This window comes from Chenopodium album, chromosome 20 (assembly GCF_948465745.1).
Source record: "Chenopodium album chromosome 20, dcCheAlbu1.1, whole genome shotgun sequence".
NCBI lineage: Eukaryota > Viridiplantae > Streptophyta > Magnoliopsida > Caryophyllales > Amaranthaceae > Chenopodium > Chenopodium album.
Genome location: NC_137853.1, coordinates 18,196,368 through 18,223,150, shown reverse-complemented (window position 1 = coordinate 18,223,150; position 26,783 = coordinate 18,196,368). Strand labels below are relative to the sequence as shown.

At 36.7% G+C, this 26,783-nt stretch overlaps 1 protein-coding gene and 1 non-coding gene across 2 annotated transcripts; both read left to right on the top strand.

The window, feature by feature from the left end:
* The first annotated feature begins 3,957 nt into the window (after window positions 1–3,957).
* Window positions 3,958–13,704, top strand: LOC145598949 (uncharacterized). Its single transcript, XM_081655348.1, has 8 exons — window positions 3,958–4,133; window positions 4,255–4,310; window positions 10,247–10,390; window positions 12,702–12,775; window positions 12,934–12,988; window positions 13,066–13,128; window positions 13,213–13,340; window positions 13,503–13,704. Exons 1-8 carry the CDS (start codon window positions 4,088–4,090, stop codon window positions 13,579–13,581), a joined length of 645 nt encoding a protein of 214 aa, XP_081511474.1. The 5' UTR covers window positions 3,958–4,087; the 3' UTR covers window positions 13,582–13,704.
* Window positions 13,705–16,956: 3,252 nt separating this feature from the next.
* Window positions 16,957–17,062, top strand: LOC145599918 (small nucleolar RNA R71). Its single transcript, XR_014104165.1, has one exon. It is a non-coding gene; the product is annotated as a small nucleolar RNA R71 (small nucleolar RNA).
* The last annotated feature ends 9,721 nt before the right edge of the window (window positions 17,063–26,783 follow it).

The following is a 26,783-nucleotide window of genomic DNA, read 5'->3' as shown; positions in this document are numbered from 1 at the left end:
TTATAGCCTATTCCATCTTTCAATGTTAATTGAGTAAAACAAAATTAAAGAAGCATGGCTATAATACACAAAAGTAGAAGCTGCAACCATCTAGTGTAAAGAAAGAACAGATAGCTCTCTTCCAAACTGATTAAACGAACAGATGTTGCTGCTATAAGTACCATCACTTCACTACTAAACCCTCATATACTAATCCTAATTCTCATATCAAATTACAAATACAAAAATGGTAGCCAATGGTAAGAGAAAGCTTCTTGTAGAACTAAAATCACGCTCATCAGGAAAGCTAACATTGAAAATAATGGAAGAAAGAGTTGATGCACTTGCAAGACAGGTGGAAGAGCTAGAGCACAAATTGCAGCACCTTCAAGCAACCACCTTAAGGGAGATTTCTGAGCCAGAACAAAAACAAATGCCACCAAAGAAGCGTTGCTTTATCCTCGGTTCAGACTCAGACAAGGAACAAACATTAAGCTATTCCGACAACAATGGCTTCCAACGTCTCAGTTCTGACTCCAAGGGTACCAACCATAGCAGTGATCCAGACTACAATGCTGATGATGATAATGCATCTTCCAACCAAGACAATGCATCATCCGGACAAGAACAAGACTACTCAGATAGCATCAATGATTCAAATAGTAGTGAGTCTTACTACTAGAAGATCAAGCATGCAGCCAAGACAACCTCCTAAGCTATAACAACTTATAAAATTATTAAATGAAGTCAAGCAAAACTATAGCTACTTTTAATGTACTATATCTAGCAATAAGATGTATTGTGTCAATATATGGCACTAGAGCTAATTTTAGTGTATTGTCTATCATTAAGTAATATTGTGTGAATGAATGACAACTTTAGGAAGTACATGTATACCGTATGGTGCTACTCTTATTATATGTAATTAAAATTAATTTTATATAATTTACTCTGTTTAATTCTATAGTTTACACTGTTAAATTATAATCTGAGCATTGTAATATGGAGGCCTGCATTTCAGAGTGTTCTGTGGTCTGAATGTCATGGAAGCAACAATCAAATAACTATCAAATCAGTGTTGTATCTTTTACTTAAATCCACACAGACCACAATCAATTAAGTATGTCTATCAAAGAGTTCTATGGCATTTTTTGGGATACTTGGAATCACAAATTAGGATACTTTTAAGTGGAGATTGACCCTTCTACAGGTAATTACCTATTGTACTATTGTGATACTTCTGCTTCTTTAATTGCCAATCTGCTAGCTATGCTTTTCAAGTCTCTTTAAATGATAATTTCTTAGCTTGATATCCATATCACATCCCAGCTTTAGTCAACTGATTGGCTTCTGATTATCATGCTTCAATCCAAAACAGATTTTTTTGCAATCTAATGTGCATGAAGTGGCAGTTGACATGAGAGATTTCTGTGTTTGCCACAAGAACACATGTCTTGCTATATGTCTGTGATTCTGCTGATATTAGAAAAAACCATGGATCGAAATTGCATAAAAAGGCCAGGTATATTATTACTAAAATAGTCAACTAATTGCATAAAAATAGATTTGCATTCCATAAGTTTGAGAGATTTTGCATTACAATAAATGTAGCCATTTACCTGCTGTTAGCTAGCAGCCTAACCATTTAAAGCACCTTAACCTATCACCAAAACCAGTAGGTCTTATCTGAGATCACATTGTCTTTGCCCTCTTCACTTTCAATCTTCTCAACATCCTCACTGTGCTTAAGTGCCACCTGATTCTTAGCAGCATCAGATATCATGGCTACACTATCATCAGGGACATCTTCATTATTCTTCTTATTTTTTTTTCCCTTCATTACAGCTTTGTATTTCTTCAATTTCAATAGTTACTTCAGCCAACTCCTTTTCTATCTTCACAACTCTCTTTCCCACTTCAAAACGAATTGCTATTGCATCTGCTAATTGGCCCTATAAATTAGCCTTTCTAAGTTGAAGATGCTCCAGCTTGGACTGCACGTTACGTTTTTGAGACATAGAAAAATGGTTAGAAAACATGTTCTCATTTTCTGCCATGATCAATTGTCAACTAAGAAAAATATGAGAATTTTTAGGATGAAATATGTAGCAATTATGGAGTAAAATTTTTATAAATGGAGTATTTTAGAGAAATGAAAGGTTCAAAGAGAAACAGAGATGAAAAGTGTTTACATAGGAAAAACAATTATATTTTTCTTTTAAAAAATCAAATAAAAGAAAACCTTTTAATTTCCATTTTTATAATTTTTATAATTTTTTAAAAATTATTGTTTAAGAAACCACATTATTATATATTGAAACCTTTTAAAAGTAATACTAATTAATAAACATAATAGAAAAAGATAAATAATAAAACCATAATAGAAAAGGATAAATAATTTAACTATTATAATCATAAGTCAACCTCCTAAAAGGAAAAGAAAACAAGCAGAGGACTTTCATGGTCAAATAACAACTAAATAAAGAAAGAACAAATCAGCATTAGCCAAATAAAAATGTAAAAAAATTAAGCAAGAAATCAAGTGAAGACTTTTGAGAACCCAAGTTATTAATCCACATTAGAATTTTGGGCCTTTATGGTAGCCCAAGCCATTTTTAAGCCACAAAAAAAAAAAAAAAATTGGGCCTTTAATACAGTTTTACAATGGTACACTACACTACAAAAGAGTTTATAACTTCTTCAATTATCTAGCTATATATATGTATAGTTCAAAATAAATACTCAAGTAAACCAACTTAGTTAGTACTCTTACACAATCATGTACAATCACTTATTTTAGTTTACTTCTATTAACGACATATACATTCACTCATAAATCTATATCAATCAATCAATCAATATATATATTAAAACCCATGGGAAAACATGCTATTTTGTCATGTGTCACCGATTTTGCCATTTGGCGCCACATCATATTAGCCCATAAATGATTGTAAAACTCCATGCATTAATAGTATTAATGTTTAGTTTAATTGAAAAACTCTTCATGTGCATAACACCCTATTTAAATTTCCCTTTGAATGTAACTCCTAAATAATTGCACAATAATAAAAATTGTAAGAAATTAAAAATTATTCCATTTTTTGTGCATTAATTAATAAAATTGTAATTATAGAATAAACGAGTTGATTCATATATACATATATTACAATTGTGATTATTTTTTTTTTAAAAAAAAAATATTACAATTGTGATTATATTATTGAGTAATTTTTTTTTTGTGCATTACTAAGTACGTAGTGTATATATTGACATCAAATTTATAGATTTAATTTATCAATTTTTTTAACAACAAATTAATTGATTTATCATTTACCCTATATTTATTAATGCAAAAAAATTGTTTTTATAGTCAAATCAGCTCAAACAAACAAAAAATTACTTAAACTATCACCTTTTTAAAAAAAATAATTATAAACCACTTAAACTCTTAGTGACAAACAAGCTTAAAAAATATATTTTTTGATTAAAGTAATAAATTTTATAATGACTCGGGGCATCGCCCGGGCCAATAACTAGTTTATTCATAATTACACTTAAAAATAATACACATTAGCCTTAGAAAACCACACATCTAGCTGTAATAACTAGCAACACCACACTACCTCGCGCGCAACGCGCGCGCCGGGCCACCCTAGTTTTTTAAAAAGTTTATATATGAAAACACCAAAAAGTATGTGAAGATGGGCTTTTATTATTGGGCCAAAATAAACAAACTCATATAAATAGATTTGGTTAAAGTGTGGTTCTAAATCAAATTTTAAATTTTCATACTTAAACAATAAGTTTATTTCGCTCGGCTCGGCTCGTTAAGGTTCCAAGCCGAACTCGAGTCGTGTGAGCTTTGGCCAAACCGAGCTCAAATTCATGTGAGCTTTGGCCAAACCGAGCTCAAATAGTTGACGAATTGCTTAGATTCATGATCACCCTTCATGATCACCCTTAGATTCAATGTTCACGTAATAAGTTAGTTCGTTCAAGACTTCCAACCTTTTTGTATTAGTTCGTTCAAGACTTTAACCCGTGAAAGGAGGTTAAGAAAATCAATCGCACTGTAGTCGATTCCATCCGTCTCGATTCTTGAAGGATGCCGGTGAGAGTTTCCGAGAATTCTATACCTTCGCAAATTCCAGGTATTCCCCACATTTTTTTTAATGCAATCTGCCACAGTTTCAATGTTCTTCAAAATTGTTCTGAATTTGTAATTCCGTCTCAATTATATTAATATATGTAATTTTGGGTCAATTTCTGTAGGTTCATGTTCTGGGCACACCTCTCCTCCACCCTGTACCTTACTTAGCGTTGGGCAGGTATTTTGATTGAACACTGCTTTCACAATTTGTACTTAATTTTACGATTAATTATCTTATTTTGATTTAACCCTAGTTTCATAATTTGCGAAATTGAATTTTGTTTTCAATTATGAATTCTGAGGTTTGGTTGTTTGGTTACATGGGCATTGAATTTCTACAAGATATGTTCTGCAATGTTATTAATATTAAGATCCTACTAGCATTACTGGACATTTGGAGAACCTAAAGCTAGTGTGTATGCTGTTCTTTGAGAAAAATCATGATATATTTCGTAGCGGTTATCATTGTTTTTGTTCTGTTATGATATCTTTGTTGGAGTCTGGCTAGTGATTTATGTTTTCGTGCAATCAATATCTATTCTAAATCAGGGATTCGCCCCCCTTCAACTAGCCATTTTTGTACATTGATCATGTTTTCATCTTCTCTTGGTTGCCTTCTATTCACTGAAATCTGAGTATTTGGTTTAACAAAGTAATTCCTTCCCTAGTATGCTTCATCACGTTAAAGCCTTAGTGCTCAAAAAGCTTTTCAGTAGCTTTGTTACTGAAATCTTCTGTAAATTGTTCGTTTCTCCAATGTTTTCCTATATGAGTAGTTAGTAACTAAAGCTATGTGATATTAATGTGCAAATGACAATAAGAGGAAGGAAAAGTAGAATTTAAGCAGTTAATTGGCTTTATATAAGCAGTTAATTGGCTTTACACCAGCAAATCAACAAGAGTTAACAATTAAGTCAGCTTAACATGTGTGTATATGTAATTCTTCAATATCATGCAAAACATCTTGTTCCATTTGTGTTGTGTCCCCGCACCTGTGTCCAAATTAAGAGTATGGACGTGTTAGATAACGATTCTGTACCTGCACTTGACACTTGTCCCATGTTTCAATTATATAGGTTGGCTTCAGTTGCATAGGCATACTGGTTAAGGCACTTAGCGTCTTGGTTAGGGATTAAGTGAAGTGAGTGGAGACCTGCCCCCACAACCTTCATTCCTATCCATATATTTTCTTAGCTGGCTTCTTAGAAACTTACTATATAATTGCTTAGTTTAAAAAGCGCACGTAAGGCGCAACTGGGCGCAAGGCACAATAAGTCTTAAGAGTTGGCACCTTAGCTCCGTAGAAGGCACACACCTTGCAGTTTTTTTCTAGGCTTCTTATTGCGCCTTATGTTGCAAAACATCAAAAGCTATCGTGTAAGTTAGTTTTTTCTACAAAACACTATGGGACTTTGTGATGGGCAGGTTATTTCATTTTTTGAGGAGAGAGAAATCCCATATCCCCCAATTCAATTTTGAAGAACCCCTAACTATTGGTCACATGGCCCTTTCACCTTTTCACATAATTCCAATTTTACACTTATTTAATAGAAATTATTATTTCTTTTCTCCATGAATAAAATGCGCCTCACCTACAAAAGGTGAGCGCCTTTGCTGTGCGCTTAGGCTCCAAGCCTCCAAGGACTTTTGCGCTTTGGTGCGCCTTGCGCCTTTTAAAACTAAGTATAATCGCTAAAATTGTCGGCCTAGAAGGCTTAGTGATAATTGGGCTTTTGAAAGCTTTTCAAGAATTTGTGTTTGAATCAAACTCCTTTTTATTGTGTTTTAGGGGCCGTTGGGTTCGTTATATTGGAATAAAATGGTACGGAATCTCATATTAATGAGGTGTGGATACGAATTCCGGTATTAGTTTAAAGTTGTTTGGTTTATTATTGGAATTTTTATGTATCTCATTAAACAAATGGATTGTTATTCTTAGGGGATGAGGTAAGCATGAATTTCTAGGGGGATAGGGTAGAGTTAGAACCCTCTTGCCCTCTTGGTATGAGGTTCCATAGTTAAAATGTCTAACTAATCAGGGTAAAATTTTTCTTATAGCTCGCTTGTTTTAAAGCCTTATTTTTTACAAGATAAAATATTGTCGTTATCTTGCTTGTTTCCTTTGGCAAACTTTGCGTTCACAAGCTCGATCAACCCTTTACCCCTCTTGTTGCCAATCGGCAAGAGCGCCTATTTCCCAAATGCTGTGCTCACAAGCCCCTTTCTGCACCTGGTTTGCTCTCTTGTTGCGTTGCACAGACGACACAGTGTGACCATGACTATATGGCTAGGCCCCGAATTATCCATTTGCATGTTTTCTAGTTGCATAAATCTTTTCTTTGTTTGTTTCTTTTGTTATTTTTGTTATCTCCTCAATATAATAAGTTATCCCTCAGCTCACATACTGAATGAATCCCCTCCCACTAGCAAGTCATATTTTCTCCACTCCTTCCTCTTTATGCCTTCATATCATCCGGTCATTCACTCCTTTGTCATAATGACTTCATCTCTCTCTCTCTCTCTCTCTCTCTCTCTCTCTCCCTCCACTTTTCAAAGAAGCAAGATATTAATCTATTGTCATAGATTTTGGTTATGAAATATGAAGTTCAATGGGGATGACACAATTGCATTTGATTAACAGCAATAGCTGTTAAATAAAATTCCACTTTGGTGATCTCTATTTTGCAACCAGGTTCATAAAATAGTAGTTGACTTACTTGGTTACCTCCCTAAACAGGGTAACATTCTTCTTATATTACAAATTTGGATGGCCCAGATGAGTTATCTATTTGAAGATGTCATTATTTCATTAAATTGGCTGTCAAAATTCCTATTTATAAAGTATAACCAACTGTTACAAGAAAGTATAGTTTATGCCTTTTCCAAATCGTTGCAAATTTCCCCGTCTTTAATTGTTTAGGCTATTGTGAGCAAAAAGGAGTTAAAAGAGTGGAGGTCTTAAATTGAAACATCATTATGAATCTTAGTTACTTAGAGTATGAATGTCCAAAATTGAGTTTGTCCAAATGTAATTTTGTTTTACTTCATGTACCAAAAATAGACTTATGTTTATATCCTAGGTCTAGTTTTTCTATTTAATACATATCAATAACAAATTTTATAATTTAACTTTGTTCTAGTATGACAAATAAAAATTTGCAAACTAAGAACATTGTTTCTTCTCTTCAAAATTCAAGTGCTATATTTGTTAGGTTTTAAATTTTTTTTTATTGTAGAGAGAATTAAAAAGAAGAGAGAATATGAAGGGGAAGTGGAGAGAGAGAGAGAGAGAGAGAGGGGGGGGGGAATAGCTAAACTAGACAAATAAGGTAACACTATTAATACGTGACAATGAGAAAATTATGGGATGCTGTAATACTAGATAATAAGATAATATATAGGATAGAACTCATTATTTAGTTTATAACAACATTTTATATATGCATTTTGTATTTGATTTTTGTAGTATGAACATTAAGATAGAATTATTTTAAGTCCATATATTTTCTCTTTATATTATTGTGAGTGTCTTTTAACAAAGTGGTATCAAAAGACGGTTTATAAACTATTGCGAAAAAAATAATGTCATAGTTTTTCAATGACCTAGACTCACAAAAGAAACTTATGATAAATGGTCTCTTTGCATGAAACTATTCTAGGTGCACAAGGAGTTGTGGATATAATTGGGAATGGCTATGCACAACATGAAGATGAGTCTAAAACTTTAAAATTGAACCAAACAGAGGAACAACCTTTGGATGGGCAAGAACAAAACACTAAAATGCACTTACGATTGTCCATTAAGGTTTGGATGATGATATGTTGGAGAAAGTTGCTAACTTGACTAGTTTTAAACAAGCATGGGACACTCTTTAAAATTTAAATGAAGGAATAAGTAGATAAAAGAAGGTTTGCCTTCAAACTCTAAGACATGAGTCAGAAAAACTTGAGATGATGTCTAAAGAATCTATAATGGGATGCTAAAATGCTAAAAAAAACAAGATGATTTAATAATATTAATGCATGACAATGAATAATTATGGGATGCTAAATAATAAAGAATAAGAGAAAATGTAGGATAAGAGTTCATTATTTAGTCTACAATAACCCCGTGCAATAGATGCGCGATTGTTCAATAATTTAAAAGAAAAATTGGAAATAATTATCCCACCTTTGTTCGACTTGCTCCAAACGAGCCAACCTTTGCGTATTCAGGGAACAAATCAACCTTTGCCCCCTATTTTCTCAAAACAAGCCTTTTTACCAACAACCTTCTTAACAGGTTAAATTATTTTTAATTGTTTTTTTCTTTAATCTCTCCCGTACCACCTTACCACTCTCTTCCACCAAAACCACCACAACACAATTCCCTTCCCCGGCAATCCCCACCCCTTGCAGGAAGCAATAACCAAAATCAGCAGCAAATTCGTTCTCTTTTTTTTTTTTTCAAATTTTTTTTCTCTTTAATCTCGCTCCGCCAATGTATGAACGTATGCCGATTGCAGTTGTTGTTTTCTCGTTTCAGCTCTTTGCCGACCGCTGGACTGAATGGGCATTTCTTTGATGGGTTGCTGTGATTGTTGAGGTTATTAGAAACATTTCGAAGCTTGGCGGATGCTAACTTCGAAAGCCCTGTAATATCATAGCTGATGTAAGTGGCGAGTGACGAATCATTTGACTTCTGATGATGATTAAATGACGTCGTATTGTCATTTACAAGAAGGTTCTAAAATTCATCCCATTTTGATGGTTTAATCGCTTCCTGGGAAGATGGTTGTTATTTTGATGATTTTTGTTGTGGCTGCTAACCTACTAGGTGCGGTGATTGGACGTCCGTGTGGGGCTGTTGGTTGTGGTTGAGGAGTGATTGTTGCGGTCCTTGTGCGGCTTTGTTGATTGCTGGTGGTGGGATGGTGGCATGCTTCTGTGCGAGGAAGGAGGGTGCGTGGTGTTGGGCGGCTGCTAGGGTGGTCGATGTGGGGCTGCTGATAGTGGTGAAAGATCGATGGTTGTGCGGCTTTGTTGATTGCTTATGGTGGAAGTCAGTGCTGTAAGAGGAAGGGAAGGTGCGTGGTGATGGGTCGGCCGGCGGGGAAAGGGGTAGCTAATGGGGGTGGCCCGGGGGTGGTGGGGGGTGAGTCAGGTGAGGGATCTTGGATGGAGGAAGGAGGTTCCTATTTTTTTGGGTTTTCTTTTTTGTTGGATTTTTTTTATATAAAAAAAACAGACCAATTAAGCTGACACATGTCACCTTCTAATATCGGTTACCAAAAATCGGTTAAAGGTTTGTTTTGAGAAAATAGAGGGCAAAGGTTGGCTCATTTCCTGAGTACGCAAAGGTTGGCTCATTTTGAGAGCAAAGGTGGGATTATTCTTATCACTTTCCTAATTTTATTGACAACAGATATAAGAACTGTATAAAAAAATAAGGATTCGACACACTAATTATTAAAGAGTATTAGTTGTTATTTGTATTAGAGGGTCTCACTACCTGGTTGTATTAGTTGTCTATGCAAAAGTGTTTGGTAAGTGGTCAATAGCTACTATATTATGTAAAATAACCAATAATCATACATGCCTAGTTTATCATTATGTGCATTCTTAAGCAACTTTTGTAATAGGTAACAAATTTGACCAACTTTAATAAAAGAGTCATTTTAACTTTCATAAACCTCTCTCATCAAACAGCTGCTAATAGTAGCTTTATGGGCACAAAGCTCTTTTTCTCTCATTTAAATACTCCTATTACAGGTTTGAGTTAGTTAAACTTCTCTTTTGCCTCAAACCTCTCCCAACCAAACATCCTATCAAATGTGAAATCAATACAATCTTTCCTTGATATATTAGCCATGAGTAATGATCTTTTTATTGGCAGATATTGATTGCATTTTAATATTGTACATAATGGGAGGACTCTTATTCCTTATATACTGTAAATTTCACTTTATTCTTTTGTGATTTCTTTTCTTATCTTATAAAATCATTAACTGCCATTAATACTTTGCTACTTGCTTGCAAGATTGAAGTATGAGTACCACAATATTCTAGTGTTATGCGTGATGTAATGGTGTAGTTTAATATACGATGTATGATTGTGATTCTCTTCTGTTTTAGGCATTTTCTGGAACTCAAAATGTTTCCAGTGTACAAAAGGACGAAGCTTGGAGAGTCAATGTACGTATACAAGGTTGTGACCTAGAGCATGGATATTTGTGTGGCACAATGGAAGCTCTTAATGTTCCGATGGCAGATACACCGGTAAGCCATTCTTCTGAATGATGATGATAATATGATTTTTTATACGAGCACTCTATCAGAATTATTATTTATTACTTTTGTAGATACTAGATAGGAATTGATAAAGAATCTTGGTAATTAACAATCTCATGTAATTGGAGATTTTTTCCGCTTTTGAACATGGTAGAAATTCATGCCCACCTGTTCAAAGATAAACAAGTTGTGTTTCGTTGGTTTCAGGTTAACACCAGATTAGTGTTTCCTATACAAATGCCACTGATAATAAAAGGTATTTTTCTAAGGAGAAATAGAGAAATGTTTATAGAAAATTCAATGATTCCAGATTCCATCTCTAACATTCCATTATACTTTTAACACCCCCTTTCCTCTCATCTAGGCATCATTCATTAGCAAACATCATGCACAAGGTACAACATCTTAATTGAATTCGTTTATTTGTTTATGACTATAGCTAAAAGAAAATGGCCAAGTGTAAAACCTGATGTACTAAATTGTAATAGCGAGCTCTTATATCTTCCCAGATTTGCACTCTCGTGCTAACTCCTTCATATATGCCCTTAATGATGTCAATATATTTTTTTCAAAAATACCTTTAATTATTAAAACCCACCAAAGTATCACTGGACCTTGTCATAGGACTTTTTCATATTGATGAAAACCATAAGTTAGTCCTTATCCCAATAGTTCTCCATTGACTATCTCATGAAATAAATTACCTCCATGATCGTTCCGTCCAAGCATAAACCCAAAGCTAAATTGGCTCTTTTGATATTTCACTCTTCTCATTAACCTTTGTCCAATCACTTGCTTTCAAAGTTTGTTAGTATAACTGTAAATTTCATTAGTTTTATCTCTCAAGTGTTTGCACAATCCTCGACATTATATTTTTTTTCTTGTACAAAGGGATTAGAGTGCTTTTCCTCCACTTCAATGGCATCTTATTACATTTGTATATCTTGTCGACCTTCAATTCCTTTCTCCCTCAAACATATTTCAACCTTAATAGGAATGCTTTCTTTAATTCTTTTTTTATTGAATGCTATATTATCTTCTCTCCCTTTTGAATAATCCTAATAACTAATAGAATAAAATATTAAGTAAGACCGTTATGCCCTTATCTCCAAACAAAACTCTGTATTTGATATTCTTCACACATTTGACCTTCCTATATCCCTCGTCTATGAGCAAGTCAATGCTCTTTTCCTTCTTTCATATCCAACCTTGCATCAGCTCTAAATTCACCTTCGGTTTTGTTTCTCGTACAACTTTATTTAATTCCCTTCTAGCTTCTTTATACTTATAAATCTTATCTTTCCCATACATTGTATACTATTCTCGTTTGCGCTTTACACCAAGATGTGTTGTTACTTGGCAACATGCTTCCTTTAAGATTCTTGTAGGACCTTTTCTACCACTTCCTTTTTGTTATGCTCCATTTTAATTTACACTAAATCCATATCCAAATCCATGTTATAAGGAAAAAAAAATTCCTTGATAGTTTGAACAAATTTTTGCTGGTTCTTCCCCTTGAAAATTCCACCACTTAAGCTTAGGATCTAAGAGTGGTCTTACATATCTCTTACAACAAAAATCAACCACAATCAGTCTATGTTAGGTACTTAGGTTGTACTCTCACCAGGATTTAACTTACAATCAATATGACCCTTTCTCCTACCATTCCTTGATAAATGAATTCATTTTGTTTTGCCAACATAAATATTAATCAATATTTTATGTTGGCATAAGTGTTAATAATCCTCACATTTAATGTCCATAAGATGTGACTAAGGTTTTATGCCGTCCGCATAGAGTTACCACAAGAGTCCCGGCAGTGAATGCCATGCAGAGTTATAAAATAGGATTTTTAATATTCAAGAAAAAGGAAAAAGAAAAAAGAAAAAAAAAAGGAATGCCAAGTATGTGTCATAAGATTCATAACGACTGGTAAAACATTGATTGGAACTTGGGGAAATGAGTACTAGGCTGCTAAGGCTAGTTAGTGTTGAAATGTATGAAGCAAATGGAAGCTTGTCTTTGTAACACTGGGTTTTTTCAAATTGGGGACGAGCAGAGTAAGAAAGAGAAGGGTAAAAGTCATTTAGTAGAAGAGAAACAAGAATGTAAGGAATATTTATGATGGAGAACCAGCACAAAGGATGATATGAAGTAATTATCTAGGGAGGGGGAGACAGGCCTATTACTGACTAATAATTTTTATATATTAGCATAAATTGTTTTTTCTGCTTCCATAGTCTATAAGAATATTTGTATGATGCATTGCTGATCAAGCTTCTCTGTTTACAACATACAGGTGGTGACTTTTTGGGAAGGAGAAATTGTTGATACCAAGAATTATACCTTCTTCACTGGAAAATGGGAGGCAACGTGAGGTTTCTATCCATTTACTTGAAAGAATGTGGGAGGTTTCTTTTTATATTTAGGCTCCTTATCTTTTCATAGTGAGGATCATTTAGGCTATAAATATGAGGTCGGTTTAACATTTTCTAATTAAAATTATCTCTTGGCTTGAAATACTGTTGTAGGCCTGAGGATGATATTAGGCACTGGACAAAATTTCAGTCCTTTGCACCCCTTTTGGTAAGTAATTCCAAAATATATATTTTGTGCCTGAGCAGAATATATGATCTTTGTAGTCTGATATGATGTCTTATTAGAGTCAAGCGGAGGTTGATGGTGGGAAGTCACTGGACTTGAGTAACTATCCATACATATTCATGGTAAGTTAGTGTGATTTCCTGCTATATCAGAAATGGAGGATATCAATTATAATTTAAACCATTTTTTTTGTGGGTCTAACGCAGAGATGGAAGGAACAGTATTTTGTAAATGTTGGTACTGACTGCGGCTTAACAATAGCGGGCTTTTATTATGTATGCTTCTCATGTAAGGATGGCTCCATTAATGGCTTCTACTACGATCCTAATAGCAGGTATTAACATATTTCTTTTAACAATAATACAGGTTCTCATTATATTTTATTGAAGATGAAAATGAAAACTGGGGCAAGGTTGGGGAGAGGGGCTTTCAATGTAAACTTCGTGCTATTTGTAGATCTTGTAGTCTTGATTTTATCATGAATTTGGTTTTGCAGTCCTTTCCAGAAGCTGGAGTTAAAATCTAGTAATGAAGGGAGGTCTGGCTTCAGTTTTTCAACATACGAGTTGCAATGAAGATTGTATAATCATAATAGTGAATTCTGTTGAAACTGCCCAGACTTCAGATTATTGAAGTGGACTTGTAAAACTAAAGGCTGCTTGGTTGTAAAAGTTGTAAGATTTTCGGTTTCAGTTGTATACATTAATATTCAATTATTCATGGAATGAGTACCAAAAGCCCCAATTTTCGGCCACCAAGAGTAGGAGAGAGAGTGACTGAAATTTGGGTCAATTTGTGAGGAATTTTGAGTATAGGAAGGTTTATGAGTGATTTTGAGTGAAAATGGAGTGTTTTTAGTGAAGATTTGAGAGATTTTTGATGGTGAATAAGGGGGTTAGAGGTGCGCACAAGAGGGTTTGGAGGAGGGTTATGCGTGAGGAAGATAAGGGGAAGTGATGAAATGAAGGGAAGAAGGAGGAGGAAGAAGATATATTGCACGTCCAGCCATGTGCGGCCGCACAAAACTGGTGTGCGCTCGCACACGCATGCCGTGCGCCCGCCAAGCCTCGTGTGCGGCCGCACACCCCTATGTGTCTCCCATTTCTTCCTTTTTCTCATATTTTTGATACTTACTGCCTATTTGGGTGCGCACATGAATCATGATGGTGATGAGGAACAACATAGGCAGTAGCTAAAATCATTTTCAAAGACCTCAAAGTTGAAAATTCATGTGCTCACCACAAAAATTCACTAAGTATCAAATTCCTCCAACTTTCAAAACATGAATTTCCTATCTTACCTCTCTAAAATTCTTACCCTTTTTACCTCAAATTTCGATTAGAATCGAACAAAATATGATTTGTGCCATGAACACCTTCCATTCACCATGCATACTTGTAGAATTCCAATCCCGCAAAAGTCATCCTAAAAATCCAATCAAGTAGAAAAGTGAAAGAAAAGACAAAGTAATAAAAGAAACCAAAAATAAGAAAATTCAAAAATCAAAAGGAAAAGTTAGAAACTCCGGGATGCCTTCCGGGAAGCGCTTGCTTAAGGTCCTAAGCTCGACCCTTCCTTCAAATCATGGAGGGTCAAAGAATACCACCTTCTTCAAGGTAGTTGATGGAGCAAAATCTTCTTCAATTTTGAGCAACTTCTCATCGTTGCTTAATGAAATCTTCACAAAATTCTTTTCAAATTCTTCCTTCTCTTTTCTCAATTTCTTTCTTTTTCTTGATTTCTTCGAGTCTCGGGCCTTTTTTCTTCGGCTTGACTTCAACATCCTTAACCATGGAAGCTTTCTCTTCATCTTGAGAATTAAGCTTGAACCAATTTGGAATCTCAATTTCTTTCTCATCCCTTAGCTTTGGAATTACAATTTCTTCTTCACTAACATCATCAAAACTTGCACAAACATCATCAACAATCTCAAAAGCATCGTTAGTAGAAGAATCAACCATGCACACATCATCAATGGAACGAGAAAGACTAGAACATGCTATATCTTGCACACAAGATAAAGACTCATGCATTGGCTTCAACTTAAAACTCTCTTCTTATTTTCCACATCTCAAAGTGATTCGGCCTCCCTTCACATCTATTAAGGCTCCCGTGGTGGCTAAGAAAGGTCTCCCTAGAATGATTGGAATATGCTCATCTTCCTCAATCTCCAAAACAACAAAATCCACGGGAAAGACAAATTCTCCAATCTTTAGAGGGACATCATCAATTCTCCCCTTAGGAAGCTTAATAGAGCGATCGGCCAATTGAAGTGTTATATTAGATGGTTGAAGCTCACCTAGATCAAGCCTCTTGAAAACGTAAAAGGGCATAATACTCACACTAGCCCCTAGATCACACAAAGCATTCTCAAAAACCATCTTCTTGATTTGGCAAGGGATCGAAAAATTCCCCGGATCTTCCATTTTCTCCGGAAGCTCACCATGGACAAGAGCACTAAAACACTTCCCTCCTTCCACCGAACTACCCTCATCAAAATTTTCCTTCTCCTCTAGTATCTCCTTAAGAAACTTGGAGTACTTAGGCATATCAGGAATTGGCTCGGTAGAGGGTGTGGAATCATGGACTTCCTTAAGAACTTCAAGGAACTTCCCAAATTGCTCATCCATTTTGAATCTCAAGTATTTTTGGGGGTATGGTAGATCGGGAAATCTTTCTACCTCACTCATCTTTTCAACAACACTTTCTTCTTTTTCTTCAACCTCACAATAAATTTCCTTAGACTCAACCCTCTCATCTTCATTCTCCATAGCACCACTCTCATCTTCTCCCTCCTTTGAACAAGAAACTCCCTCACTAAAGTCATTTCCACCACTAGTGGCAATAGAGTACACGGGTTTCTTTGGTTCAACGCCTTGGGAAGGCAAAGATGAAGGACTAGCATAATCCTTAATAGTGCTTGCTAATTGGGTAATTTGAGTCTCAAGCATCTTATTGTGAGTCATCATTTCATTGAATTTCTTATCACTAACCGCCATATAGGTGTTAATGATCTTGGTTTGATTATCAATCAATTCCTCCAAAGTATTCCTAGGAGAAGAAGGTTGTGAATAGGAATTTTCACCTTGAGTCTTTGGAACAAATCCGGGTGGGGGACCTCTTTGAGCATTGTTTTGAAAATTTCCCCTTGATTGTTCCAATTACCCCTATTTTGATTTTGACCATAACCTTGATTATGGTTACCATTACCTTGGTTATGATTTCCATAACCTTGGTTTTGATTACCATAGCCTTGGTTTTGATTACCATAATTTTGGCTTTGATTTTGGCCACTATAACCTTGGTTATGGTTACCACGAGAACCTTGATTCCCTTGGTTCCTATAACCACCACCATGATTATAGTTGTCAAAATTGCCTTGGTTTTTGTAATTCCTATTCCATTGGCCTCTTTGATTATCAATCCTTTGGACATTGTTGTTTGACACAAAATTCACATGCTCACACTCATTGTTGTCAAACTCATCAACACATTCATTGTTGCAATTGCTAGAATCATGGTCATATGATCCACATACATCACAAAACAAACATCCCATAGGCATATTATGTGAAGTAGAAGGAATTTGAGAGTTAGAGGAAGTACCTCTCCCCTTAATTTGCGAGGGAAGATTTGAAGCTTGAGAAGAGGAAGAAACACTCTCCAACTTGGCCTTGATTGCCGTCATCTCCTTTCCCAAGTTTTTCATTTGAGAGGAAAGATTGTTGATGGCATTGAGATGGTCCACCGAATAAAACGAAGATTGCTTGCTTGAAGAATCTCTTTCCCCATCTTGCCAATCTCGTTAGTAAGTCACCACATCCTCTATTATGTCCACAACTTCTTCTTCGGTTTTGTTCATGATTGGACCACCGGTCCCTCCATCAAGACATGCCTTGCCTTGAGGACTCAAACCACCATAGAAGATTTGGATCAATTGATGTGTTGGAATTTCGTGGTGAGGACATTCTCTTTGATACTCCTTGAATCTTTCCCATGCTTCATAGAGACTCTCATTTGGCTTTTACTTGAACCCTTGAATTAAAGCCCTTGCCTCCGCCGTTTTCTTTTGAGGATAGAAACGGGACAAGAAAGCTTTAGTGACATCATCCCACGTCCTCAATGAATTGGGCTTCACCTCTTTGTCTAGCCATTCCAAAGACCTTCCTATGAGGGAGAAAGGGAACAACTTAAGGCGGATAAACTCTTGAGACACTCCATTAACCTTGATTGTGTTGCAATATTTTTCAAACTCCTTAAGATGGTTCAATGGGCTCTCGTTCTTTGCCCCACTATATTGTCTCCTCTCAATTAGGGTGATCATTGCCGGCCTAATTTCAAAATCGTTTGCCGGTGTTGTAGGTGGAGCTATGCCACTCTCGAACCTATATGCACCGGGCACTCCCAACTCTTTCAAGGCAACTCTTGGTTGTTCTCCTATGACTTGCTCTTGTTCAATCTCTTCTTCGCTTGAGGAACTATAATCCAATGTCTTGTTTGCTACTCTCCTCCTTGAGAGAGTTCTTTCATTCTAGGGAACAATTGAACGATCTCGGGACCTATGCATACAAAACTCAAAGAAAATATAAGTAGCACGGCTACAAGTGTAGCCTAAAGTGTAAAATCTTTTTGTATTTTGCAAATAAAGTGAAATAGACTCAACAACAACATGCACTCAAAGCACCATTCCCCAGCAACGGCACCATTTTGATGGGATGAAGAACGGTAGGTCGTTGGGCTACCACCCCACCCAATCAAACAAAATTTGTAACTCAACAAACCCCTATTAAGTGTAGTGGTAAGTCAAGGTCGAACCCAAAGGAATGGAGGTCGAGTGTATATTGCCTAGGTCAAGCTATTTCGAAGTCAAGTAAAGGGGTTTATGAAGGAAACTAGAGCTAGAGCTAAATGATGCAAGAACTTGTATGAAATCAATCTAAAAGACACTAGGGCAATGGATCCACATGTAATTGTAATGGAAAATGGTAATTTGGGAGGTCAAACCGACTAAGTCAAGTGATATGAAGGAAGATCAATCATGTATCCAAAAGAGAATACCAAAATAATTCTCCTAGAGGTCTAACTAGCGTCAACTACGCTAAACACTACCTAGGAAATGTCACAAGGCACCTCAATCGTGAAATTGCAAGTTACTAATCAATGGTCCGTATCATAGCAAGCTTACAATGCAATCTAGTGCAACAATTAAAGATGGCCAAACTTCAATCAATCACACACATGCACATGAATTATCAACCAAATTTAATCATATCATCAACTCCATCAATTATCCCCAAATTACTCTAATCCATCACTCAAACATGCTTCACCATTTCCCTAGCTAGAAAACTACTCACTAGCCATGGAAATCAAGATCAAAGCTACACTAATCATCAATTTCACCATCAACATAATTGAAAGCAAAGATCAAATCAACAATCAATCAAAAATCAATAAAACTTCAATCAATCATCAAACAAACTTCAATCAATCAACAATAACATGGAAAACAAATGAAATCAACCAAAATCAAACTTGTATTGAAATCAAGAAGAAGATCCTTACAAAACTTTGATCTAAAGATCAATTACAATGAAGAATTCTTGAATAATCACCAAAAACCATGAGTTTCTCTCTCTTCAATCCTTGAGTTTCTCTCTCTAAAATTCTACCAAAAACTAACTATGAAATCCAATCTAAACTTCTTCTAAAATAAAAAAGAAAAAACTATATATACAAAGAGGAGGTCAGTATTGACGCCCAAAAATAGACCCACGTCGGTGCGGGCGCTTGGAGGAGAGAGAGTGGCGCGCACGGGAACACACCCAGATTGGTGCGCCCGCACGCACTAGGTGTGCGGCCGCACCCGACCAATGTGCGGCCGCACACTCCCTGGGTGCGCCCGCACCTAGCTGGGTCTTTCCCCCTTCTTCTCCTCGTCCTAGCTCAAGTGGTGCACACATCCTAGATGATGATGATGGAGGACAAGGTAGGCAGAAACTTTCTTGAATTTCTTGAAGAGTATAAGCAATGAGAAAGGCATATACAAGGCCTTGAAGCATGCCCCTTGGATCCACCTTTGACTTGAAACTTCTTGCACAAGCTTTAGGCATGAAAACAATGAAAGATCATAGAGAGAAAGCTCGGGAATTCTTGGACAATCAATCACCACCTACAAACAAATAATAAAAAGCAAGTAAAAGAGAAAAATAACAAGTAAACTAGAAAATGCATAAAATAGAGAAACTAACTACAAAAAGCATAAAATGAAGAAAACAAGAATAAAACTAAGGAAAACTAAAGAAAAGAGAGATAAAATGAAATAGAATTCATCCAAAAAGGGACCAAATGAGTGCCATAAATGTCACTCATCAACCCTTCAATTGGCCGATCGATCTATGAAGATTCCTAAGGGGAGAGTTGATGATGTCCCACTTAAGATTGGAGAGTTTGTTTTTCCCGTAGATTTTGTGGTTTTGGAGATTGAGGAAGATTAACATATTCCAATCATCTTAGGGAGACCCTTCTTAGCTACCTCGGGAGCTTTGATAGATGTGGAAGGGTGCCACATTACTTTGAGATGTGGTAAACAAGAGGAGAGTTTTAAGTTGAAACTAATGCACGAGTCTCTATCTTTTGTGCAAGATATGGCATGTGCTAAATTCTCTCGTTCTATTGACAATGTATGCATGATTAATTCTTCTACTAACAATGTTCTTGAGAATTTTGATGATGTTTTTGCAAGTTTTGATAGCATGAAGGTTAGTGAAGAAGAAATTATGATTCCCAAGCCAAAGGATGAGGAGGAAGTTGAGATTCCAAGTTGGTTTGAGCTTATTTCTCAAGAAGAAGAGAAAGTTTCTATAGTTGTGGATGTTGAAGTTCCATCTACATCGAACAAAAAGCCGAAGAAGAAGGCTCGTGATTCAAAGAAGTTGAGAAAAAGAAAAATGTGAATTTGAGAAGAATTCCATGGAAATCTCATCAAGCAACAATGAGAGGTTGCTTAAGAATGAAGAGGATTTTGCTCTTTCTACTACCTTGAAGAAAGTGGTGTTCTTTGACCCTCCATGATTTGGAGGAAGGGTCGAGCTTACGACCTTAAGCAAGCGCTTCCCGGGAGGCAACCCGGAGATTCTAACCTTTCCTTTTGATTTTTGAGTTTTCCTGTTTTTGTTTCTTATATTACCTTTTGTTTTCTTTCACTTTTCTACTTGTTTGGATTTTTAGGATGAACTTTGCGAGATTGGATTTCTTCAAGATAGCGTGATGAATGGAAGGTGTTTGCGACACATATCATGGTTGTGTTCGATTCCAATTGATATTTGAGGTAAAAGGGGTAAGAATTTTAGGACGGTAAGATAGGAAATTCATGTTTTGAAAGTTGGAGGAAGTTGATGCTTAGTGAGTTCTTGTGGTGAGCACATGAATCTTTAACTTTGAGCTCACTAAAAATGTTTTTAGCTACTGCCTATGTTGTTGCTCATCACCATCATGATTCATGTGCGTACCTAAGTGATCAGTAAGCATCAAAGAAAAGAAAAAAAAAGAAAGAGAAAGCACAGCTGATGTGCGGCCGCACACGCGCATGGTGCGGGCGCACATCTCGTGGGTGCGGCCGCACTCCCCTGCTGCCGTGCCCCTTCTTATTCCTCTTCTTCTTCTTCTTCTTCCCTCTTTCATTTTGCCCTCATTCCTTCATTCATTCTCACGCATACTCCCCTTCTCAAACCCTCCCTTGTGCGCACCAAACCCTCACCATTCACCATCAAAATTTCAAGAAAACTTCATAAAAATCAGTCCATTTTCATCTAAATTCACTCACAAACCTTCCTACTCATCAAATTCCACACATTTTGACCCAAATAAACCCTCATTCTCTCTCCTTCATTGTTGGGTGTAATTTTGGGCTTTTGTGTGTCCTTGCAATTGGAGGCTCTAAGTTGGTCAATCTTGCTCCTTGTATGGTACAATCACTTTTCCTTGCTTCAATTTTGTTAATTATATCATAATTTTGCTTGATTGAATTTTTTGTATGAGCATGAATAGTAGTAGTATGGGTTTTGTGATTTTTGATGATTGATTTTGATTTTGGATGTGAATTTGTGATGTTTGATGATTGAAATTATATAACATTGTGTTGTTTGTTGGTTTTGTAGCTATTTTCATCATTGTTGGTTGATAATTTTTGAGATTGAATTTTGGAAATTGGGTAGTAAGTGTTGAAATAGGTATTGGTTATTTGGTTGTTCTTTGGATTGTTGAAAGAGGTTGTTCTTGGGTAATTGGTGTATTTGGTTTAATTGGAATTGATTTTGTTGGAAGAAAGTGTGAGTTTGTGAATTGAAAATCTTGGTAGTAAGGTGTGACTCTTGGTGTGGTGTTCTTTGGATTATTGGAATTTTTCTTGGATTGTTTGTTTGGTGATTTTCCCTAGCCTCAAAAATGTCTAAAATCCTCAAGAAATTCACCAAAAAGAGAAAAACCGATGTTTCCATCAAGGAATCTCGCCCAAGTACATCTTTCCGGCCTAGCACTTTTTCTAGGCCAAGCACATCTTCAAACCCCTCCTCTCAAACACGATCACCTACCCCTCTTCCTAAAAAGAAAAACCTCACCTCCGATCAAAGAACCATTTACCAACAACTAAAGGAAGAAAGAACCCTTAAACCGACCCGCCACTATCTCCAACGTGACATGACTAGTTTGGGGATAGATGAGGATGTGAGGTCCTTGCTCTTGAACTTGCGAATGGGGTCTTTCATCAACACGGCCTACTGCACCTACAAGGAGCCAACGTTGGAGTTCTTGGCTACCTTGGAGCTTGTACCCATGGGAGGGCAATACCGGGTGCGGTTCCAAATTTTCAACCATCCTTTTAATCATTCATTGGAAGAATTTAATGCGCCGTTGGATTTTGACCGCCATGGGGTTATTTTGAATGTGGAGCCGTACATCTTCCCGGAGTATGACCACAACTCTTGGTGGGAAGATATTTCGGGTGGTAATGAATTCATCACCAACAAAGCCAAGATCTCATCGGTATACCAACCTTGTCTTCGGGTAGTACACCGCATTTTGGGGTACGTTGTGTTCCACAAGCAAGAGTTGGGGAAGATGAGCAAGCTTGAGCTCAAGGTGCTTTGGTTGTCTACCCGCCCAGAGTATCGAGGCCGATTGAACTTGGGGTACATCTTTGCCCAATATTGTGTTGATCTAAGGGGCCGGAGCACGGGAGAAATACCATGCAGGGGCATGGTGACTAGGCTTTTGACTCGCCTCCGCCTTGACCACTATCTTCCCTTTTGCAAGGAGGTTAGAGACAACGCCACCCAATATCTTGACTTGAGACAATTGGGGCAAATTCAATTCATCTCCAAGAACTATGAAGATGGGAGATATGAGTGGTTAAGGAACAATGAGCATTGGTGCTTCTTGCCTAACCCCGGGTTGACTTCTTTGGGCCGGATCAACACCGAGAACATTTGGCATGTCCCTAGGTCCTTTCGGCGCCCCAACTTTGACTCTGATGAGGATGACGATGAGGAGTTCCAGAGAGTCCAACAACAACAACAACAACGACAACAACAACGTCAACAACAACAACAAATTCCACAACAACTAGTCCCTCAAGATCAAGAACAACAAGGGCAACATGCTTATGAGAATGCCGATATGAGAGCTCTTAGTGAGCAAATGAGCGGATTGCAAATCCGTTTGGACGGCATGTATGATCAAGATTTTGAGGCCGTCTACACCCAATTGAGAGGTATCCAAGAAATGCAACAAGGTATGTTTGCACAACAACAACTCTATGATGCGGAAGTTAACCGCGGGAACATTGTTCCCCCGGTTAACTATACTTACTTCCCGCCCCAACAAGGTCTTATACCTTCTTACGGGCATCTATATTGGCCGGGTCCTTCCAACCCCGATACCGAGCGTCGCTTCTACCCGGATGAGCAAGGTAATTACGATTACAAGGCTACTGGTGGATGTGACTATAGGGGTGATCCTAACTACCCCTATGTCCATGACAACCACCCCTACGAACTACGATTGCCCGATAACTTCACCCCTCTTGCTCCTTGGCAACAAGATCTTTTCAAGGGGCATTATGGGTGGCCCGAGGGTTTCACCAGAGGATGGGAGCCTTATCCACCTCCATCCTTCGATGACCCCGTGGGCAACATTGACCCTAATGGGGCCGGGCCTAGTGGTAGTGGTGGTGGTGATGGTAGTAGTCATTAGTTCCCTTATGCTTTTTGTGCTTTTTGCCTCCATCCCTTATATTTTTGATGCTTGTTTTGTATTGTTTGGGATGTTGAGATATATCTTTATCTAGCTTGGGGGAACTAATGCTTTGCTCGGTGGAAAATATTTGTTGTTGTGTACATATCTTAGTTGCTTGCATGTTTATTTTGCTCCTCTTGTTTGGTTTCCTCTTTTTCTTGATCTCTATGCTACTTTCCTTGTAGCTTGTATGCTTGCCCGGTTTGCTTGGTTACTTGTTGATTGTGATGATGCTTTGCTTATGATGTTGTTGTTGTGGTTGTTCCCTTATATCCAAATGCCTTTAATCCAAAACCCTTTGATCCAAAGCCCTAAAATCCATATTTTGTAGTGTAGCTTAGTTCTTTAGTTGGTTAATTTATTGCTTTCTTAGATTTCCTTTCTTTTATTCCTTTTATTCTTTGATAGTTTAGCTTTTATTTTTACTTAGTTGTATATACTTTTTGCTTAGTTTAGTTTCCTTTTATTTGTTATTTTCTTTCTTTTGTTTTGAAGTTACTAACCATTTTCTTTGTTTATAGCTTCTTTTATTTTTCTTTTTCTCACTTTGTTTCTTGAAGAAGCTTTTGATCATGGAATGCAGCGAAGGTGGTTTCTACTTGATTCGTTTATTTTCGCTAAGCTTGGAGCCCGGTGAGATCTTTCTTATTTTTCTCTTTATTTTTCTTTGGTTGCATAGAATAGGATTAGTTTAGGGGAAGTTGAATGGTTCGAGGATGAATGCTTGTTAACACGTAATGTGTTTGGGATCGATGACGATGATGTCTATCGATCACTTGTTTGTCGATTGGGATTTTTATGTGTTTAACTTGCTTTCTACTCCTTTCATATTATTTCTCCTATTTTCCTTTTTCTATGTCTCCATTTCTTTTCTTTTATTTTCCTTTTCTTTTATTTTCTATTAATTTTCTTTTTATTTGTGGTATGATTTTGAGGCATATTTTTCATTTTTATTTTCTTTTTGAATTGGACTTTATACATTAGACTTTGTCTTTTGCATGATTTTCTTCCTAGGTAGTAAAGGTGATTACGGTTTGAGACTATGTTCGGTTGACTCTAGGATAGGTGTATGCTAGGGTAGTTGGTTTGAACTAGGAGGATCATGAAGCCGGATTCTACTTGTTTGTGGCATGCTTGGTAGTTGCTCCCTATAGTCAATTTGACACCATTAGTGAGTTTTTGCTACATCCATGTGAGGTTCATTGTTTTTCAAGCCATCAACATTCTTTGTATGAGCGGCGTGGATCCTTGACTATGCAAACCTAATCTATAAAGCTTGATGTATGATTCTTAAACCCGAGACCGAGCTATCTAGGAAGGACAAAGGCACATTTTTCGGGGTGGTATTTTTCATTTTTGACTTAGTTTGTTATTTTCTTTATTTTTGGGTTTACATTTGCCTTCTTGCAACCATTTGAGCCTTATACCTTCTTTTCAAGCCACATCTTTAGTACTTTGACCTTTTGTTTCATTTTCTTTTTATTTTGGTTTTTGTGAAGCAAATTGATCATTTATGATGGAGTTTGTGGTGGATGAGTTGGAGTTTTGGTTTTTATGAGTGCAAGTTTGTGATATCATTTTCTTTGTGAATAATGGCAAATGTTTGAGAAAAAGCCGTCCTACTTCATAATAGGCATGGACTAATAAATTGCACTATAGAAAAAGCCGTCCGAATTTAGCAAAAGGCAAGGACATTGCAAGTTCAAATAATAAATAAAAAACAAAAAATTGAAAAAGTGAAAATTCATAAATATTTTGATGTAATCTTTTCTCCTTCTAAGCATTGAGGACAATACTTCATTTTAGATTGGGGGAGAAGCGTTTACACTTTTTGTATATATTTCTTTGTGAGTATAGCTTCAAGTAAACTTGGGGGTGTTGTTTTTGTTTGGTAATTTCTTGATTGTGGTGTTAAGATTGATCACCCTTTTGCTTCACATTTTAGGAAAATCACCAAATTTTAAATTTTAGTCTACCTTCACCCTTTATGCCTTACGTTACAACCTTGGGGAAAGACCTTTCGACCTAGATAGTTGAGTCACTATTCGGGGGAGGGCATCATGGGTCATTGCCTAAGGAAAGGGGATGCATAGTCGAGATTGTCGAGTAGCCTAAATAAATTTCTTTTCCGGTTCCTTCGAGGAATCATTAAGATACTCACTAAGGGGAGATTTGAGACTAGTGGGGAGAACGCGGTAAGATTGTTTGGGATGAACGTGGATTGTGATGTATAGTTCCTATGCCTAGCATACCCTATGTTTCAATCAACCTTAGATATCTTGAAAAGTGCATACCTTAACTACTTGAAAAAGATTTTCATTCATTTGCATTATAGTCTTTATGTGAGTCCATTTCGCAAAGGTTTTGTTTTCATTTTCTTTTCTTTTTTTTCATGGTTTTGCCTCATTGATGTTTGGTGGAGAGTTATGGGTCAAGCTCTTAGGATATCCTTATGAGACCTCACTCGTCCTCATTGGCGACTTTGGGGTTTAAAGGGCTTGTTGTAGCTAAAAATAACCGTGATTCCTACGACAGTGAGTCTTAGTGTATATTCTTATCTTGAGTCTTTCTTTTCATTTTCAATAAATTTTTCATCCTTGATCTTTCTTGCTTTGTTTTGCTCGAGGACGAGCAAAAGTTTAGCTTGGGGGGATTTGATGAGTGACATTTATGGCACTCATTTGATCTCTTTTTGGATAAATTTCATTTCATTTTATAACTCTTTTCTTTAGTTTTCCTTAGTTTTACTCTCGATTTCTTCATTTTATGCTTTTCATAGTTAGTTTCTCTATTTTGTGCATTTTCTAGTTTATTTGTTGTTTTTCCCTTTTATTTGCTTTTTCTCTTTTATTTGTAGGTTATGATCGATTGTCCAAGAATTCCCGAGCTTCCTTTTAATGGTTTTCATTGCTTTTGATGCCTTATGCTTGTATACAGAGCTCCAAGTCAAGAGGGACCCGAAGAGCAAGCTTCAAGACCTTGTGTGTGCACCTTTCATGACTTGTGTTCACCAAAAAATACCAAGAAAGTTGCTTCCTACTTCGTTCCCCATCACCATCACCATCACCAATGGTGTGTGCACCAGATGAGCGAGGACGAAGAAGGAAGGAAGTTCACCCAAGCAGGTGCGGGCGCACACGAGGGATGTGCGGCTGCACAGGTGGCGCGTGCGGCCGCACATCAAGCGTGTGCGGGCGCACCTAGTTGGGTACATTTTTGTGCGCGCCTTTCTCTCTCCTACGTGCGACCGCACCGGCGTGGGTCTATTTTTGGACGTCATAACCGACCTCTCCTTTGTATATATAGTTATTTCCTTCTATTTTTGGCTAAGTTTTTTTATGAAGTTTTAGATTAGATTTCATTTGCTTAGTTTTTTATTAGAATTCAAAGAGAGAAACTCAAGATTGAAGAGAGAGAAAATCATGGTTTTTGGTTGATTGTTCAAGAATTCTCCATTGTAATTGATCTTTTGATCAAGTTTGTA

Excerpts from the sequence above, each read along its gene's own strand:
- LOC145598949 (XM_081655348.1), top strand. The coding sequence starts at position 4,088 with ATGCCGGTGAGAGTTTCCGAGAATTCTATACCTTCGCAAATTCCAG. Across the intron at positions 4,134-4,254 it reads TATACCTTCGCAAATTCCAG|GTTCATGTTCTGGGCACACC; the intron begins GTATTCCCCACA and ends CAATTTCTGTAG. Across the intron at positions 4,311-10,246 it reads CCTTACTTAGCGTTGGGCAG|GCATTTTCTGGAACTCAAAA; the intron begins GTATTTTGATTG and ends CTTCTGTTTTAG.